The sequence below is a fragment of the Pagrus pagrus genome, assembly GCF_965226575.1.
Source record: "Pagrus pagrus genome assembly, chromosome: 21".
NCBI lineage: Eukaryota > Metazoa > Chordata > Actinopteri > Spariformes > Sparidae > Pagrus > Pagrus pagrus.
This window is the reverse complement of record NC_140208.1, coordinates 6,737,855-6,755,469: the sequence shown is the minus strand read 5'-3', so window position 1 is coordinate 6,755,469 and position 17,615 is coordinate 6,737,855. Positions and strand designations below refer to the sequence as shown.

Genomic DNA, 17,615 nt, shown 5'->3' with positions numbered 1-17,615 from the left:
AACTATTGCAGATGTAGCCTTGACAAGCACAAATCAGGCACAGTGTAGCCTGTAGGGTAGTTATTTATAGTTATAACCTGCAATAACATTTTTGGTGGTTTTGGTGTTATTGCTGTTCTCTCTTTTTGTCCACTTAAACGTCCAGCATTTATGGGGACAGCAATATCATTAATTTGGAGTTGTTTATGTCAACTGATCCAAGTCCAATTTCACTCTTGTAGCTCTGTTTTTGGGTCCACCATGTCCACCAACACCTGGTTCTTCAGCTGCTAAATGCCTCTATAAAAGTCGTTGGAGTGAATGGTAGTAAAGTTGTGAGATGAACAATGAGCTAAAACTCCTGTAAAAGTTCTGCGAAGCCGACGGGGAGCCTCAGGTTCAGCTTATAAATCTCTGGAGGTTCATCTCTATTAAGTGAGACTTTGAAACTGTCACATTGTTTTCATATTGTGATTTGATACAATCTCAGTACATAACATTGATTATGCCCATTTTAAGTCTGCTGTTTAACTGCACTAGTCCACATGTAACTTGCATAGCAGACGCACATTTGTGCCTCTGTGTTGCTTTTATGAGCATTAAACACTCACAATAACATGACTACACCATTAGTGCTAACAATATGTTAATCAGAAAGTAGTAAAGGTAGTTGGACAGAAATCTAACATGCTGGTACTTCTTACTGAAGAGTACTGGCCCAGTTGAAGCGCTGGTTTTGCACTCCTTTGCCTTCTTTGTTTCTAGGTTACACCTGATAGTATCTGTGTTCCCGTTATTATGCTCCTATTGTTGTTGAAAGTGTTGCGTACGTAAAAGGAAAGTCATTTTTCAATTGATGTAATGAAGCAGGCTCTAAAAGTGTCATCATTACTATTATAATATTGCAATTGGAAAGAGTTTCCTCTTTGTCCCAATGGGTAATGACTCTTTGTAATCCATTTAAAACGCCACTCGTTCCTATATGGAACGTCAGAGCAGCTCCGAGCCGCCCGCCTTGTGTGCCGATGGTTTTGTCTGGCTGAGCAGGGGTCCGTGTGAAGCAGGAAGACTTGGCTTCAGCGAAAGACAAAACACTCCGAGGATCACAGGTCTGGACGAGAGCTGAGCCCGTTTGAACGTCAGGTTCCCAGAAGCTCCGATAAAAGCCAGAGGTTCCGGTTATAGTTCAGGAGCACGGACTGTGTTTGTGTTGCAGCTCCAACATTGTTGTTTCCAGATTGCGGCTCTGAACACGGCTGTGCAGCGTGATGTATAAAACACAAATAAATAGTGATAAGAAGTAAACTGTTTGGATACTTGATATCTCAGGGGTTTACTCAGAAATAATGGGAGTGGGCCTAACATTTACCTTTGGATGTTTACTGCGCTGATACACTGTTATTGTTTTCATAAACAGGGAGCGAGCCGAGCTGCACAATAGAAACACAGACGGTCACCTACAGCACCACGAGCTGCCGCGCTGTTCCCCCTCAGGCAGGAAGTAACCTCAATGTGCCTTTCCTGCTCACAACTTTAAATTAATAATTCAATAAATAAATGCAATATTAAATGGTGTGACCGGAAAGTCGCTCCCTACTTTCCCACCAGCATTGCCCCTTAGGGACAAACTGGTGCCACCTTCTGTGGTTGGAAAAAAAAAGGCTTTGTTTACCAAAATATAAATAAATAAGGTGAGTTTCTTTTTGCCACTGTGTTGTGTTTTATTGTATTTTTTTTTATTAAATCTTGTACTGGACTGACTGTTGTGGTTTAAAGCATGTCTCATTGAGGAAATATGAAACACAGATCCTGATTATAATAACCAACTGAAACAACTGTGACTCATGATCGAGATGAATCAGATACCGTAACTGCTTTATGTCAGATGAATGGAACACACACACACACACACACAGAAGCATCACGTTCAAAGCTCGAGCTCTGACTCCAGAAGTTGACATTAGTGTCAGTCTTCCTTAATGGTAAACCGAGGAATTTTCCATTGAGTCGAGTTCACGTCCAGATTTTTTTCTTTGTCTCTCTGTGCAGCTGAAGAGGAGAGGTAGAGCTGTGGAAGACAAAATATAACCAGCATGAGAAAAAATGCTTCCTCGTTCTCTCTGCTTTCTCAGAACCGATGCTGAACCCAAATTAGAATCAAATCCTGATGTTTATCATTTATTTTTGTATACAGTTATTGATCACAGAGTGAATCCTGACTGAAATGTACGTGCTTTTCATGTACAGATGTAATAAATGTGGACCTTATCTTCGACCTGAGAGTTAAAACTATCCAGGAAAAAGAAAAAAAGACCAGGATTAGTTATATTTGTTGCTTGCAAGAACAAGCAAGTTTGACGAAAGCGCTGAGATTGAACTGAAACACTAAATTCTTCTTAAATCAAGGTGAACGCACACAGTTCGTTGCTTTCATCTGAAATTACGAATGATCGCCTCCAGTGTTCAACACAAGGAAATGCATTTCTTGGCAGACAAAGAGAAACACCACCGCTAACAGGAGATGAACTTATCGAGACACGAACAGGGCCAGCAAGAAATGTTGTTTTACCCTGCCAACTTCCTGTGGCACAGTGCGCACGGTCTGTCCTAAATCCACTGCAGAGTTTCAATTCTTTCAAAGTACTTGAGGCATTTTCCCTGCAGCGTACACACACAGCTACGTGGAGGCTACGGCCTTGCTAGCAGCTCTCTGAGACCATACTTGAGCTAAATGCTAACATGCTCACAGTGACAAGGCTAACATGCTGATGTTTAGCAGGTGTGTTTGCCACATTCACCATCTTAGTTTAACATTTGCTAACTAGCACTAAACACAAAACACAACTGAGGCTGATGCTAATATCGTTAGCTTTGAATGTTCGTACAGTCTGTGAGTGATTAGTGGAGCTTTTGACCATTTCAGTGCCATACTGAGTGTTGTCACCAGGGTACATACGTCTCTAAAACAACCCTTACATTTGTTGATAGACTCGTTGCCATGTGACTCAAGTTTCACTGCTGACTGGATTCAAACCTGTGAAACTGAGCAAACACGTCAATGGACATTGCAAAGACCAGAGCGACGGATAAAGCGAGAGAGGATGAGAGACAGATGTACACAATGTATGTCAAGAGGTAGAGAACAGAGAGGGTGTTAATCCGTCCTGCGACAGTGAAGGACGCAGGACGAGGCAGCTGCTTACTGTCACGGTTCAGCTCAGTACAACACAGTGCTGCTGGAGATGTTCACACCAACACACTGCTGCTGTTCTCCTGTCAGTACTCAGAGGTGGGAAGTAACTCGGTGCATTACTCAAATACTTCCATAGTGTGAGGTGGTGGTACTTATGTGTAAACTCCATCTGCATCTCAGAGAGAAATATTGTGCTTTTTAATCCATTTATCCGATTTACAGGTGCTGATTATACATGAAGTGACATCACACTGGCAGATGACTGGTAGAAATCTTGTATCTCAAAACAGTAACACTTTTCACGAAGTTTCTCAAAGGTGTTTTGCCATCGAAAACACGTCCTGTCGAAGTGATTGGATTTATGTATTCAGTGTGAGACTTTTACTTTTTCCTTGTCAGATGTAAAAATAAAGCATAATTATCACCTGTGCATGTCACCAATCTCCAATCTTCACAGATAACACTTTTACTTCAGACTTGTGAGAATATGTTGCTGCTGATTCCTGTAACGGAAATAAACTTGTAACCCAAAAATAAACTAAACTGTCTAGGATGACATCTAACTACCCCGAGCATCTTTTTCTGCAATATTACATCTTAAAAAAAAGTTTTTATATTGATGCATATAAGACAACATAAACGCCAATACCGATATATCTGTGATATTCTGATATCTGCCAACTGATATATTGGCCGGGCTCTAATACTAATAGTGTTGAAAGAAGTATTCAGATCCTTTACGAAAGTAAACGTAGCAAAATAGCTCTGTAAAAATAGTATTGGGAAGTATTAGCAGCAAAATGTGCCTCGTGTCAAAGGGTATCAAGAGTAAGAGTAGGTGGCAGAAAGGCTCCGATACACGAACATGTGAGCAGCATTTTTATGTCGCAGCTGGTCGAGCTGCAGCTAATTTCATCAGCTACAGCGCTTCATTTTACTTGTTTATCACATTTTACCTGTAAATCAGGTAACATGCAAGTATATGTGAAATAAATGTAGGTGAGCACCAACAGCAATGTGTGTTTCAATGGAAGTACTCAAGTTCAGTACCTCAAAATGTCAGTGAAACACAATGCTTGAGTAAATATTAGTGTTGAAAAATGCCCTGCTGCTACTTTCTGTATTGAGCTGTGCTGTTTTTAAAGGCAAGTTAAGTGTCAAACTTTATTAATCCCAAAAGTAAACTAAGTCTCATCTGAGCCACATTTCCATTGTTCATGTTTTGTGGAGTTTGATGCAAATTTCATCTGATCTTGTGAAAACTTCATCAATCCTGAGTGCAAAAGTCTCGACAAGCCACACAGATTCAGTGATTCTGATCGTCCACTGACATTTTATTGAAAAAAGAACAATATAATATCATGTACAATAATAATAATAATAATATTAATACAAAAATCTGTACATTCCATGGTTTTGCAGTACATTTGGAAGACTGATACAAAATAACTGCAACAGGGAGGAAGGGAGGTATTTACACATGTAGGATCTGTGGAGCCGAGAGGCCTTCAGTCACTGTTTCTCTTTAAAAAAAAAAAAAAGAAAAAAAAAAGATACAGGATATAAATTTGTATTTTGTGCAGTACACCTTCATATGCCGGGGTTACAGTACACTTGGCTTTGAACTAGGCTTTTTCTCAAATCTTACATTCTCGAGTAAAACAAGGATTAAAACAGAGAATGAAAACTCAAGTAGTGTTGATGATACAGCAAACCGGGAAGATGTTTTACCGGAGATTTGATATTTCTTCATGAAAACAACCTCCGATCATAACATTGTATCAGAGTCAGACGTTAGAAAGGAGTTTGTGAACACATACCACTTCATATTTATAACCTTTAAAGCAGGTTTGGCTTTAAAAAAAAAAAAAAAAGAAATCATATTTTTGGTTCAAGTTGATCCAAAAAAATCCTCGAGATGTGACTGAATTATTACAGAACTAAAGTCTTTGCCACCTTGGTTGATTCACACATCTTCTCGCTCGTTTGACTCTCCAGATTAAGGCTTGATGAAGTGGCTCAAGATAACGATGATCGACGTTTAAAAAAAACTGATAAACTGTACACACATTCTTGAAAAACAAACCTCATTAAAACTCCCTAAACGTTCTACTTCTTTGTACCAAATCTAACCAGGTGTTGTTTTTTTTTAAAGAAACACGTAACTATGATAATAATACTCTTTGGCATTTTTTATCAACCGTAAAAAAAAAAAGAAGAAAAAAAAGCAACATTATTATAGCAGCACTTTTAAGAACATTCAGATTCTCGTGTTACCCCGGTCTCTCTTTAAATTAGATTTTTCTGTCAGTTTGATGCCGTTAATACTACCCTGCTCTATCTCTTGACACGAGCAGGCATGTTTCTATCGGTCCGACCAGCAATGAACAGACTCTCAGATCAATAACAGCAAAGGATTAAAGCAGAAGATCAGAAAAATCAGTGCTGTCAAGTCAGATGAAAGTCCTAAAAGTTCTCTACAAGTCAAGGAAGTTTTTGGTGCAGTTTATTTCGACTCCTGTGATGTCTGCTGTGAGACCAGCTCGTGAACAAATACTCTACTTGTACCTTTGTTCCAGACATCTACCTGTTGTGTCCTACGAAAAAGTTTAACTAGCAGCACTTGAGAACATGTTCTAACTCTAAAAACCACCGTTCTGACAGCGTCTTGTTCATGCCGGCCAGAGAAACTGAGACATGCCTGCAGTTTTCAAGTCATCTCAACAACAACCTCCCTCTCCGTCGTCCTGCAGTCACCAGACACTGAGCACACATTCATGGGGACTTCCTGGAGAATTCTTCCTGCAATATGCACGTGGTTCATCATAGTGCTGTGTTTTGTCATACTGTATGTAGTGAAAGTTCAAACAGACTCCTACATACAAAGTCCTAAAGCTTGCCGCTTCCCACAGCAGTACCGTTCGGCTTGTCCTCTACCCAAGGCCCAGCTCGGCTCGTTGTGCCTTTTGGAGCAGAGAGGTGATTTTAGAGAATCTCTCACGTGAGGTCTGAGGTCTGAACAGTCATATTTCTGATTCTCGTCTCAGAGGCCGGGGCTCCAGCGGCACCGTGGCCTGGCTGTGCTCGTTCTCTGAGATGTTGTCTGTCTGGGTGCCGTCGGGACCAACGCTGCCCCCGTTCCCCTCGTCCGTGTCCTCTTTGTTCTCCAGCGCCATCTCGTTTTCGTAGCAGAAGGAGTTGGAGGTTGAGAGAATATATTTTTTCTCTGCGAGGTCTCTGGCGCTGCACAGAGGGGTGCTCGGCACCTCGTATGTCTTATGGAAGCGGGAATAGTCCACCTTGTAGTAGTTCTTCTCCTCGAAGAGCACCGGCTCGAACCGATGGCCCCAGAGGATCTCGCCGGCGACGTAGGAGCTGCGGCACTGCGTGGTCATGGCGGTTGCCTCGACCATTCCCTCCAAGATGACCACGATTTCGAACTCTGAGTTCTCCAGGTCCTGTTTGCTCATGTCGTAGAAGGGGCTGTCCTCGTCAATCTCGTGGACGATGGTGATGGGGGAGACCAGGAAGATGCGGTCAACTCCGCTGTCGAAGCCCACATCTATGTCCATCTGATCAAGGGGGATGTACTCGCCCTCTGCTGTTGTACGGGATTTTAGAAGTTGTGCCCGCACATGCGCCTCAACCAGGTGGCTCTTCCTCAAGTTGCCCACACGCCACATCAGGCAGAGCTTGTTGTCCCTCATGGCCACTGTGGCGTTGTGGCTAAAAACCAATGTCTCATTCCTCTTCTTGGGCTTTGCCATCTTTGCCATGACGGCACCAATGATGAAGGCGTCAATAATGCAGCCAACGATGCTTTGGAAAACCACCATGAAGACGGCGACAGGGCACTCGTCTGTCACATATCTGTAGCCATAGCCAATAGTGGTTTGAGTCTCAATGGAGAACAGGAAGGCAGCCGTGAAGCTGCTCACATTGGAGACGCACTTCTGGGCATTGTTCTCTAAGTCCCCGTGGAAAATGGCCACCAGCCAGAAGACGCAGCCGAAGAAGAGCCACGACAGGAGGAAGGCGAGGCAGAAGATGATGAACATCCACCTCCAGCGAATGTCCACACACGTGGTGAAGATGTCAGCCAAGTACCGCTGACCTTTCTCGCTCACGTTGATGAACTGCACGTTGCAGTGACCGTCTTTCTTTACAAATCTGCTCTGCGGCTGGTGCCTCGTGTGAACCTTGCTCTTGCCGTTCCCGTAGCCGTTGGGTACTGCCATAGTGGCAAGCTTCATTCCGTCCTCCTCTGATGACACAATGCTGTAGCGGCTGGCTCGCACGCTTCCCATCACCTCAGTCTGGGAGGGCTGTGCTGCTTCTGCTTTGGAAAACAGTCTGAGTTTCTGGAAAAAGCGTTGGAGAAACAGTTTTGAAACGCTTCTGGGGGACCAACTCGGAGAGGAAATGGTGACAAAGTGAGGTGGGCTGAAGGGACACTTCAGCCTCACTGGCCCCTCGATGGAGTGCAACAAGAGGAGGATGAAGTGGTCACTCCTCTTTCACCAGCTGACTGGACCTCATCAAGATCATCTGCTGCAGGAAAACAGAGACAGGAGACGACTGTTAGTCAAACCAGCTCCAGATAGATTAGAAAAACAGAGAAACACGACATGTCAGAGCTGATAAATTCATCGCTGTGAAGTCAGGCGTGTGTGCAGCCTGAGAAAAACCTTTAAAAACTTTCTGCCCAGTGTCAGTGAAGCTCGCCCGCCTGTGCCAACAATATTTCATCGAGCTATGACAAACAACAACAGTGATGTTTAACCCCGATCTAACAGTTCAACTTTCACTGAGAGAGGCCACCCTGTAATTGCACTCCAGTCCCATTATTGGTCACTTTCAAAGTCGACTTGTTTCTCTTGGCTGCTCCGTGCTGACCTGATCGTTTCTGACTGGATTGTGGGTTTCAGTGTTTCTACAGGATCCCATGAACTGATGCTTCTACATAACTGACAGATCGAGTTCAAAACTTGATGTGCAGATCCTTTTTCTTATTAAGTTTACTGCAAGGAACTGAAAATGCACCACAAGTTACGGCTGTCAGAAGCAGCGATACTCCAATATTTTTTCGAGATCACGTGTTTGAAACGATATCCGGGTTTGATAAATGTGTTGCCGTGTGTTCGGTGACTTTTCTGTTCCAGTAATGCTCAATTGGTAAAGAAAGAGGAAAAAGCAATCAGATTTTGTGCGCCTAGGACTTCTTCTCTTTCTATTTCGATATCTGAAGAGCATTGTTTTTATGCACTTGTGTCGTATTGAAGTTTCAAATTCTGGTATCGTGACAATTTTACAACAAATGGAACCAAAGTCTGTGCACATTTTCACAAAAACAGGTTGCACTTTAAGTTTTTATGAAGCATTTAAAGCATTTATTTGCAAGAAATAAACTCAACATTGCAGAATGTGAGCAGCGAGTTTATAAATGACATTATGATGTCAGCCTCGTAGGTTGAGTTTACTCGGCCTGTTATCTTCCAGGAGCTTTAGGAGAGAGTGTGAGCTGCGTCTTTGGCTGTGCAGCTTGTTGACTCTCACAGAGTCCTCAGGGACTTCTCCGCTCTGCTGCAATAATGGCTGTCCTGAGAGGATTCTCCTGGCACAACTACAGCACCACTCATTAGTTTTGGATGTCCTGGCAACAAAGTCTAGATTGACCTGATGCACTGTGTCACCGTGGTTTCTTTTATTTACTTTTTACTTTTTTGTCAGGACGGATTTCTCTCTGAGTCATGAGAGTAGTGAAACCAATAAATCTCTTCGCACACTCCCTGAGTCACTCTCTGGTTTCATACCTGCAAAAATAAAACTGGCTGATGCAATTTGTCTGCCAGGTTTTTACATTTTTCTGTGGTTTGTGTTACAAGCATCTGATGACATGCACCATTGATCTTAATTATAGAGGACGCTGTATTGTTGAGTATTGTGTAATCTTTTCTCAGATGATGGTTGTTATGTAAATTTTTAACTTAACAAAGCAGCAGGTTTTTGTTTTTTTTCTTCTTTCTTTTCCTACCAAATCTGTACTTTTTGTTTCAAAATGAGCAGCTTTTGTAGGGAAAAACTGAGACAGACACTCCCCTAAATAAATACCTCATTATTACTACTTACTATTATTATATTACAACTATAAAATCTGGTGTTTTAAACAGTGTAATTAAACAGTATCTGACTGTTACCAGACGCACAGAGCTGCTCTGAGAATGCACCAAATGCCAGCGACAAATGTTAACAGGTGCGAGGGAAAAGAAAAAAAAAAAAAAAAATCCTTCTGATGCAATCATGCACACACACCCCTCACACTGAGACACACATGCACGTTTAATTTCCAGCTCGGCACGTCAGAAATGTCTCTTAAAGTCAACACAGAAGGAGCGAGATGAAATATGAGCGCACAGAGAAGAACATTTTGGCGGGTTGTGGCAACAGAAGTCGTGCGTAAAAGCCAGGAAGTCGGCGCGTCATGGAGAATAAACCAACCCAACATAAACAGCCACATCTCACATTTAACAGACTTTACGATAAAAGAAACAGCTGGACTCGTGTCTGCTCTACCTGTTGCTCATCTGTGGACTGTGTTGGCTTCAGCTCGCTGAAATATAATCCAGACGTCCTGTTTTGGCCTCCGCTATCCTCGGGCGCGCTTCTTTATTTGTTTTGGCCGATCAAAGTGTGAAACTCCCCTCACATCTCCGGAGGACCGGTCTCGATAATGTGCCTCGCGATGAGTTCCCCCAAAGCGTTTTAAGCAACACGCACCGGCACGGCCCCGCCCCCTCCGCGCCCGGCCAATGGAGAGAGGAGGGGAGCGCACACTGAGAAACAGCCGCAATTAGACTGGTTTTTTTTTTGTTTTTTTTTGCGGTAATTTTGTGCGTTTGATCAATTGGATGATGTGCAAAACATAACATGGAAGTAGTGGAGGGGAATTTGACTTAAATGGAGCTTAAATAATCAGGAACAGGGACAGGGCTGTAGACAGGATTTTAGAAATACAAAGGTCATGCCCACCCCCACCCCATCCATGGAGAAAATTATGCAGACTGTAGTGTAAATCATAATTTGATGGACCCATAACTGCTTTGTAATAAGATCAGTGCCAGCAGATTGAGTGAAACTGGACTCCGACAGAAAAGAAACAAATATGGCCAATTTTGACTTAAATGTATTAAACTTTTTTAAGCTTATTTCTATGCTAAAAGGAGCTTATTAACATGGGTAACACTTCATAATAATCATTAATAAATGGAAAAAATAGAGAGGGCATGACCTCAGTGTCGTCAATGGTGGCTACGGCCCTGGTCAGGGGTTAAATAGAAGAGGGGGGGGACGAAGGTCAAAGAGTTCAAAAACTGGTTATGAACAAAAATAAACAAGATATGTTGTAATAGGAGATTTGAAAAAAGCATCAGTTTAGGTTAATTTCTTCATGAGTCGAATCTGATTAATAACGCTGCTGCTTAATAGATGTAAATGAAAGACAACCAGGTGAATTAATGTGTGAATTTGGTGCAAGAAAGTTTTGCAATCAGAAAACAGAAAAGCGGCTTTTAACATGCCTGAGGAAGAAAAGCATCCATCTGTCCAGAGATTCATGTCAGAACAGTGATTTATATTTTTTTTTCTACAGAGGCATCAAAAAAAAAAAAATCTGTGCCCTCTGAGCTCGTTCCCACCTGTGCAGCTGAACTGCCCGTCAGCCTCATTCCTGTGATATCCGCTGTTTTTATAGATCTTATTTTTTAATGTGGGTATGGAAAATGTGTTCTGTCGGAAAGAATGACTCACTCAATAAAGCCCTACATGCCTGTATTATGATATGACTGTCTTTCTCCACTGAGCTATCAAGTTGCTTCGGATGTTTAGACTATGCATCTGTTGCCCTATAATTTTAGGTCAGGCTGAAGCCGTGTTGTCTTTAAGCCATCGACTAAATCATTCTTCCTGCTCGCTAATTCATGATAAACATTAACCCGCAGAGACGTGTTTTTCAAAAAGCTTTTTTTTTTTTAACTGCTCTTTTTTTTTTTTCTCTCTCTCCCCCCCTCAGTGTCTTATTTTTAGTCGTGGTTATTTATAGCAGCACGTATATTTAGCCCAAACCACCTGTGTCGGTGAACCGTGCACGTTGTGTCTGTTTGTTTTCCATGCCCAATTTCCAGCAATAAAGAGAGCGATGCATGCAGTCTCCAGTGCTGCGTGTGGACCACAAGGTGGAGAGCTGGAGACTGGAATTAACCAGTGAATGGCTCTCACTCACACACACACACACACACACACACACACACAGACACACACACAGACACACACACCAGCACGAGACAGAGGAGGAGGACTCTGAATCTGAACTTTTCATGCAACTTGTGTCACTGCAGCATCAGAGGACTGAGATGACGTGTTATTATGGTGGGTATCATCAATTTAAGATGTAATAAGACATTTTTTCCACATTTTAGGCACAAATGACTCTATAATTAGGCTGTTAAACTAATGAATGACCTGGTGCTGAGATTTCTGTTTTCAAAAAATGATCCCAGCCAGTGCAGAATGAGCAAGTCCTCCAAGATAAACAACCAATCATGTTGTCATTGCCTCCTAAACAGACCCATAAGATCTTTGAAGAAGCTTGACAAGTTTGGGGATTGACAGACTTCGACAAAAGGCTGCTGCTGACAGTATAATGGACAAAATCAAAGTGACTGTCGCTTTTAAAAACGTGGCCGGAGGCGTTGTGTTTTCAGGTCGTCCCATTCTTGTGAACGCAACGCTTGGGACTCAAGAATGTGCTCAAATTTGGTGGTCAAAGGTCACGATGACCTCACAAGACATGTATTGAGCCAAGAATTCAAAGGCTAGTGTCTGACTGGATAAATCCGCTATTCCCAGAATTAATAACGCGGCCAACTTTGAAACTGGAAAATATTCTGGGGCCCGATAAAACTTTTATTCACAACTCTGATCAACACACGACACTGAGATGAAGTATTTCCCTTTTTTTTAGAAACAGAACTGAATTGATCTGAGTTTTGAACCTGCATATCATACGACTCATGAAACACATGCAATTATAATTCCCCGTTATGGACGCAATATAAGATACACTCCGATGTTAGGGTTGTGTTTCCTGCAGTGCCGCCCAGCGGTGCAGGTTAAGATTGGTTGATGGCGCACATATCAACGGGATTTAAACACAACACTGGACAAAAATAGGTTTGATAAACTCCCTTGTTTTATTAGTCTTGGTTAAATTTTATATAAATATTTTATGGTAATTTCAAACTTAATGACAAAATTGAAAACTTTGTGTTTATTTATGGTAAAATGACCCCTCACAGCCCACCTGCAGTACCTTCAGTTGGCCGTGGGCCAAACTTTGGGGATAAAATGATGAAGTGATGACACGTTTTATCCAAAAGGTCAAAGGTCAACTTCACCGTGACATCATAATGTTTTGCAAAAACACTTTTCCTGGCCATTATTCAACACCATAACTCAGGAACAGAAGGGAGATTGTGGCCATATTTCACAGTTGGTCAGATGCTGAATTACACTAATCTTGGGTGTCCACCTTGAAGCTGTGCTGATTGTTCAGACCGTCTGTGCTGCTGAGTTGAACGTGTGTGAAACATCTGTTTTTCAGAATTGTTAGCCTCTCTGTGTTCTGTCAGAATCTGCTTTATTAACCAAACATGTGAACACACAAAAGGAATTTGACTTTTTGTTTCTCTCCATGAACTTACACAGTAATAGACATACAGCACTGAGAGTTAACGACTTTGATATATATGACATATATTTCCTCTTCAGCAGCATCTAGATGCTAAAAATGAGACTAACCAGTGGGTCAGCTGTTGAATTCAGTCGATTAGCTGACTTGGAAGCTTCTTCAGACTATTTTAGCTGTGTTTGGTTAAGGCTGCATCCTCTTGCCCTGATCATATTCATTTCTTTGCTGTCTGACCCAGAAACTAAAGTTTTTTTTTCCTTAAAAAAATAATAACAATCATCCTCTTTGTAGTATTTCTGTCAGATGGAGACTCATATTTCAGTGCAGTATTATACTTTTAAATAGGTCAAGTCTGAATCAACCCTGTGACTTGTTATTGGAGTGGAAGTATGGTTTCTTACAACTTGGGACTTTTTATTGGTACATTTGTCCATCACTGCTGTCTGTGTAATAACGCTATACTGGAAATCACATCAGCATCAACAAAAAGAAACACGAGATTTCTTTTTGCATAAATTTTTCCAAATCATGTACCTCGTCCAGTCCCCCTCAAACTTTTCTTTTTTTATTTTTTATTTCTTCCTTCAGAAGCAGAAACAAGTTCTTATATCTCAGCCTTTCTTTGTGCTGCTGTCATAGAAACTTTTGGGACCATCTCATCTTATCTGATAGAAATTGTTCTACACAACAACAACTGACATATTTGGCAGTATTTTCAAAGCATCCATTACCTTGCCATGATATACTATAGAAAACCACCTTCCCAGTGCCATCACAAGGTCGTGGGTCAGTCTGACCGGACTGTCTGTAGATAAAGAGCATTATGAGGTCTGAGGGTCTCTCTAACAGAATCAGAAGATCAGTGAACTTCAAACTTGAATGGATAGAAATGAGGCCATCACAGTTAATCGAAATTGTCATTATCTCGTGCCTGAATAACATCATGGGTTTTAGATTGATCTATTCTGGAGAGATGATAAAAAGAAAACATGTTTTTAACCTGATTACACGGTCATCAAAGCAGCACAGCAGCAGGTTGTGAAACAGCATCTGGTTACTTTTGTCCGTCTGCTCACTTGACGTCAGAGAGATTTTCCCGATCAGAGCTTTTGTTCCTTGACAAGAACCATGATCCATCAGACAAACACATGATTATTAGAGGAAGTCAAGACGTAAACCAGACATTTATACATCACTTTATTGAAATTGTTGACACTGCTGTTGTCATCTAAGTTTTAATATTTTATAAAATCTGCTTGAAGGTTAAATATCAACAAAATTAGAAAATACATTTTTCTCAGTTTGTTACAACAGATGCTCGTTCAATGTTCTTGTGTTTCCAGCATATTTGAGGATATAAAATATTTGTTATTTACAAAAACCTAAGACCACAAACAGGCTTCATCACACTAATACTATTCACACAAAAATAAGTGAACGGAATGACAACCTGTGAATACTAAACAAATGGGACTCCACCACCACCACAAACATAAAGACAACTTAACTTCAGCAGTGGTTAGACTCAAAGTCATGAAACATGAAGGATAAAATGTAGAGACCTTCTTTTTTACATAAGTCACATTTACACTCTAAAGTTTTGGTCTAATTTTCTTTTCTTTTTACACAAAATATACAAAGAGTTGACACAACAATCTCACCTCAAGGTCCATTTAGTAGCTGTTCTTGAGCTTCCAGCTGTATTGCATGATCATGGAATTATAGATGTTCACATTCCCATTCTTCTGAGCATTTTTTAAGGCTTTTCATCCATGTTGGCATTAAGATTGAGACTGAAAGTTCATTCTTGTCCTCGGTGAAAGTGGCTGACAGAGTAATCTCACCATAAGATCCATTGATGGTATAAAGACAATTTGGCACCCACTTTCATTGTTTTCACTCAAGTCTACAGTAACCTTCATCTGAACATTACAATAACTGTGTAAAGGCTTCATTTATTACAATTTTTATTAATTAATTAAAACAACTAATTAATTATTAAAACATTTCTTCAGTTTATTTCAAATAACTAGCCTATGTTTTGTATTATTGCTATGCAATCAATTTGAAATGTTTAAAGTGACACTCTGCCAAGTATTAATATTTTGTGTATCTGTCACATTCACACTCCAATTACCTTCAATTGCAAGACACAAATTTTTGTCCTCCTTCTTCTCATGTCACGCCATCATCGGGTAGAATTCGGGCCAAAACTGGTTTATGACCAAATACCTGCAAAACTCAAGTCATTTCCATCAGCCGCTGTACTTTTTGAGTACTAATTAGCAAATGTTAGTATGCTAACACACTAAACTAAGATAGTAAACATGGTAAACATTGTACGTGCTAAACATCAGATAGTGAGCACTGTCATTGTGAGCATGTTAGCATCCTGACATTAGCATTTAGCTCAAAGCACTGCTGTTCCTTACTTCAGCCTGACAGAGTCACCAGTGTGGTTTTAGACTCTAAGAGGCTGATCACACCCAGGCATGTTGCTAGAAAGGCGTCACCAGCAAAACCATTATTTTGTGGTACATTGTGCCTGGCAGGTGCTCCTCTATTGTGTTGCATGTCACGTGTTTCTAGCTGTTCCTAGAAGTTGAACTATGTTCAACTTATCAGTGCAAGGTGTGGAGTTGCACCACTTTTCCCCTTAATTACAATCTTAAGGCTGATGCACAGGCAGCCTGGCTTCACAGGTGTGCCATGCTGCATTGTTTTTAAAGCAGCCCAACAGTGTTAAGTCTCGGGCTCAGGACCTTCGTCTCATAGCATTTTGTTATGTGAAACTTTCCCAAAATCTACAATAGCTTTTCTGTGTCTGTGTGATATCATCTCAATAAAAAAAAAAAAAAATCAGGATGGGGCAAGAGAAGGCCCCTGCCATGTTTGGGATGAGAAGGTGGAGCATTTTGATGTAGTCTTGGGAGACTATCAAAGACCAGTACAATCTGCAAGGCGATGGTCACATGACAGATGGACGTATTGGTATGCTGCTTTTTGGTCACGATCCTGCTAACTGGCTACATGTTCTGTAAACCCTGCACTGTTTTGAAAACCACAGCTAATGATCCCTTGAATAGCTCACGTGCTGGATGAGCAGCTTTTATTGGACTGAATGGGCAACGTTTTTCAAGCCTGCAAGGGTTGCTACCCAGAAAACACATTTTGGCATGAGTGTCACTTTAAACAAATCACATACTAAAAAAACACAAACGTCACAACTTTGAACATTTGTACAGTCAATGAAACTCAGATCGTGCTGAATATTCCTTTAGCAGTGGTTTCTTTGAGGAAATGGCACAATGTCTGGCCACCTTCAACATCATGGTTCTGTTTTTATATTTCTGAACTTGTGAGGTCATTTGGCAGAGCCAAAGTGTCTCGATGTTTATTGTCAGCTTGAGATGTTGAAAAAGTTGGTTCAGTTTGACTATCATTCACAAGCTCCACAGTTACCGTTGGGGGTTTCAGAAGGGTTTCGTGATGGTTTTGCTGCTGAGACCTTGGAGAGGGGCGCGGGGAAGATCTAGGTGAATTTCGTGATGATCTAGGTGAATGTCGGGGTGAAGATCTAGGTGAATGCCGTGGGGAATGTCGAGGAGAAGGCCGCAGCTGCTTTTGGAGTTCATACTCCTCTGCGCTGACCTCAGGCACCAGCACTTTAGCAGTGTGATTGAACAAGGTGTAATCCACCCGGTAGTTCCTCCTGCTGACCCGGATCATCTCCTGGAACAGGTGACCCCAGAGGATTTCCGATGGAATGTATGAGGTTCGGCTCTGATGCAGCATACCTGTGGAGTCGTCCGTGTAGGTAAAAGTTACCACCAGCTCGAAGTCCGCTTTCCGTAGATCTACCAAACTCATTTTGTACAGAGGGCTGCTAGGTTCAATCCTATGGAAGATGGTTGTAGGTGTGACCAGGACAACGTCTTTCTGCTGGATGACCAGATCTTCGTAGGTGACATCCATTTTCCCCGTGGCATGCACCGTTGAGTAGACGATTTGGGCACAAGCTGTCCCCTCCACCAGGTGGTGCCTGCGGAAGTCCCCAACTCTCCAGGAAAGACTCAAGAAACCATCGCGAAGGTTGATGACGGCACAGTTGCTGAAGCCAACCGTCTGTGCCCTCTTTCTGGCAGAGGCCATTTTGGCGACAACAATTCCGATTACAAACGTGTCAATGAAGCAGCTGATGACATCTTGTACAGTAACGACGATGATGGCGATCATGCAGTTCTCGGACATTCCTCTGAAACCGTAGCCGATGGTGGTTTGAGTTTCAAGCGAGAAGAGGAAAGCAGCTGTGAAGCTGCGCACCTCGTACACGCAGGGATCATTCGTGTGGTCTTGGATGTCACCGTGAGCGAGAGCGATGACCCAGAAGAGGATGCCGAAGAAGAGCCAGGACAGGATGTAAGACAGTGCGAAGATCAGGAACATCACCCTCCATCTGATCTCCACCAAAGTGGTGAAGATGTCGGTCACAAACAGCAGCCACTCCTCAGGAACATGCCGGAACACAACGTTACAGTTGCCCTCTTTGCGTACGTAGCGGTATTTCTTTGGTCGAGGTCCATTCTCAGTCTTTACAGTGATGTCATCGGCGGGGCTCACTGATGTATATTGTTTATGCATCTTCTACAATCTGTAGGAAAGACAACAAAGAATGTTTAGCAATTTGTTCGTCAGCCT

At 41.9% G+C, this 17,615-nt stretch overlaps 2 protein-coding genes and 1 long non-coding RNA gene across 4 annotated transcripts in view; 1 reads left to right on the top strand and 2 right to left on the bottom strand.

Annotated features, from left to right (window-relative positions):
• The window catches only part of LOC311250272, a 95,230-nt gene that overhangs the window by 31,734 nt on the left and 45,881 nt on the right, over positions 1-17,615 (top strand). The window contains exon 3 of one of the 2 annotated variants that reach the window (XR_014621263.1): positions 1,397-1,651. The exons of the other annotated variant lie outside the window; for it this stretch is intronic. This is a non-coding gene — a long non-coding RNA (uncharacterized lncRNA). Of the gene's footprint in view, positions 1-1,396; positions 1,652-17,615 lie in introns of those variants that run through there. 2 annotated transcript variants of the gene reach the window in all.
• kcnj2a (potassium inwardly rectifying channel subfamily J member 2a) lies at positions 4,539-7,683 on the bottom strand. The gene has a single exon (XM_084342237.1). The coding sequence runs from the start codon at positions 7,477-7,479 to the stop codon at positions 6,196-6,198; it is 1,284 nt and encodes a 427-aa protein (XP_084198363.1). The 5' UTR covers positions 7,480-7,683; the 3' UTR covers positions 4,539-6,195.
• On the bottom strand, positions 16,206-17,558 carry kcnj16a (potassium inwardly rectifying channel subfamily J member 16a; the record flags this gene model as incomplete). The annotated part of the gene is made up of 1 exon (XM_084342013.1): positions 16,206-17,558. One exon carries the CDS (start codon positions 17,556-17,558, stop codon positions 16,260-16,262), a length of 1,299 nt encoding a protein of 432 aa, XP_084198139.1. The 3' UTR covers positions 16,206-16,259.

What these genes read in the sequence shown, in the direction of transcription:
- kcnj2a (XM_084342237.1), bottom strand. Translation starts at nt 7,479, where the DNA reads ATGGGAAGCGTGCGAGCCAGCCGCTACAGCATTGTGTCATCAGAGGAG.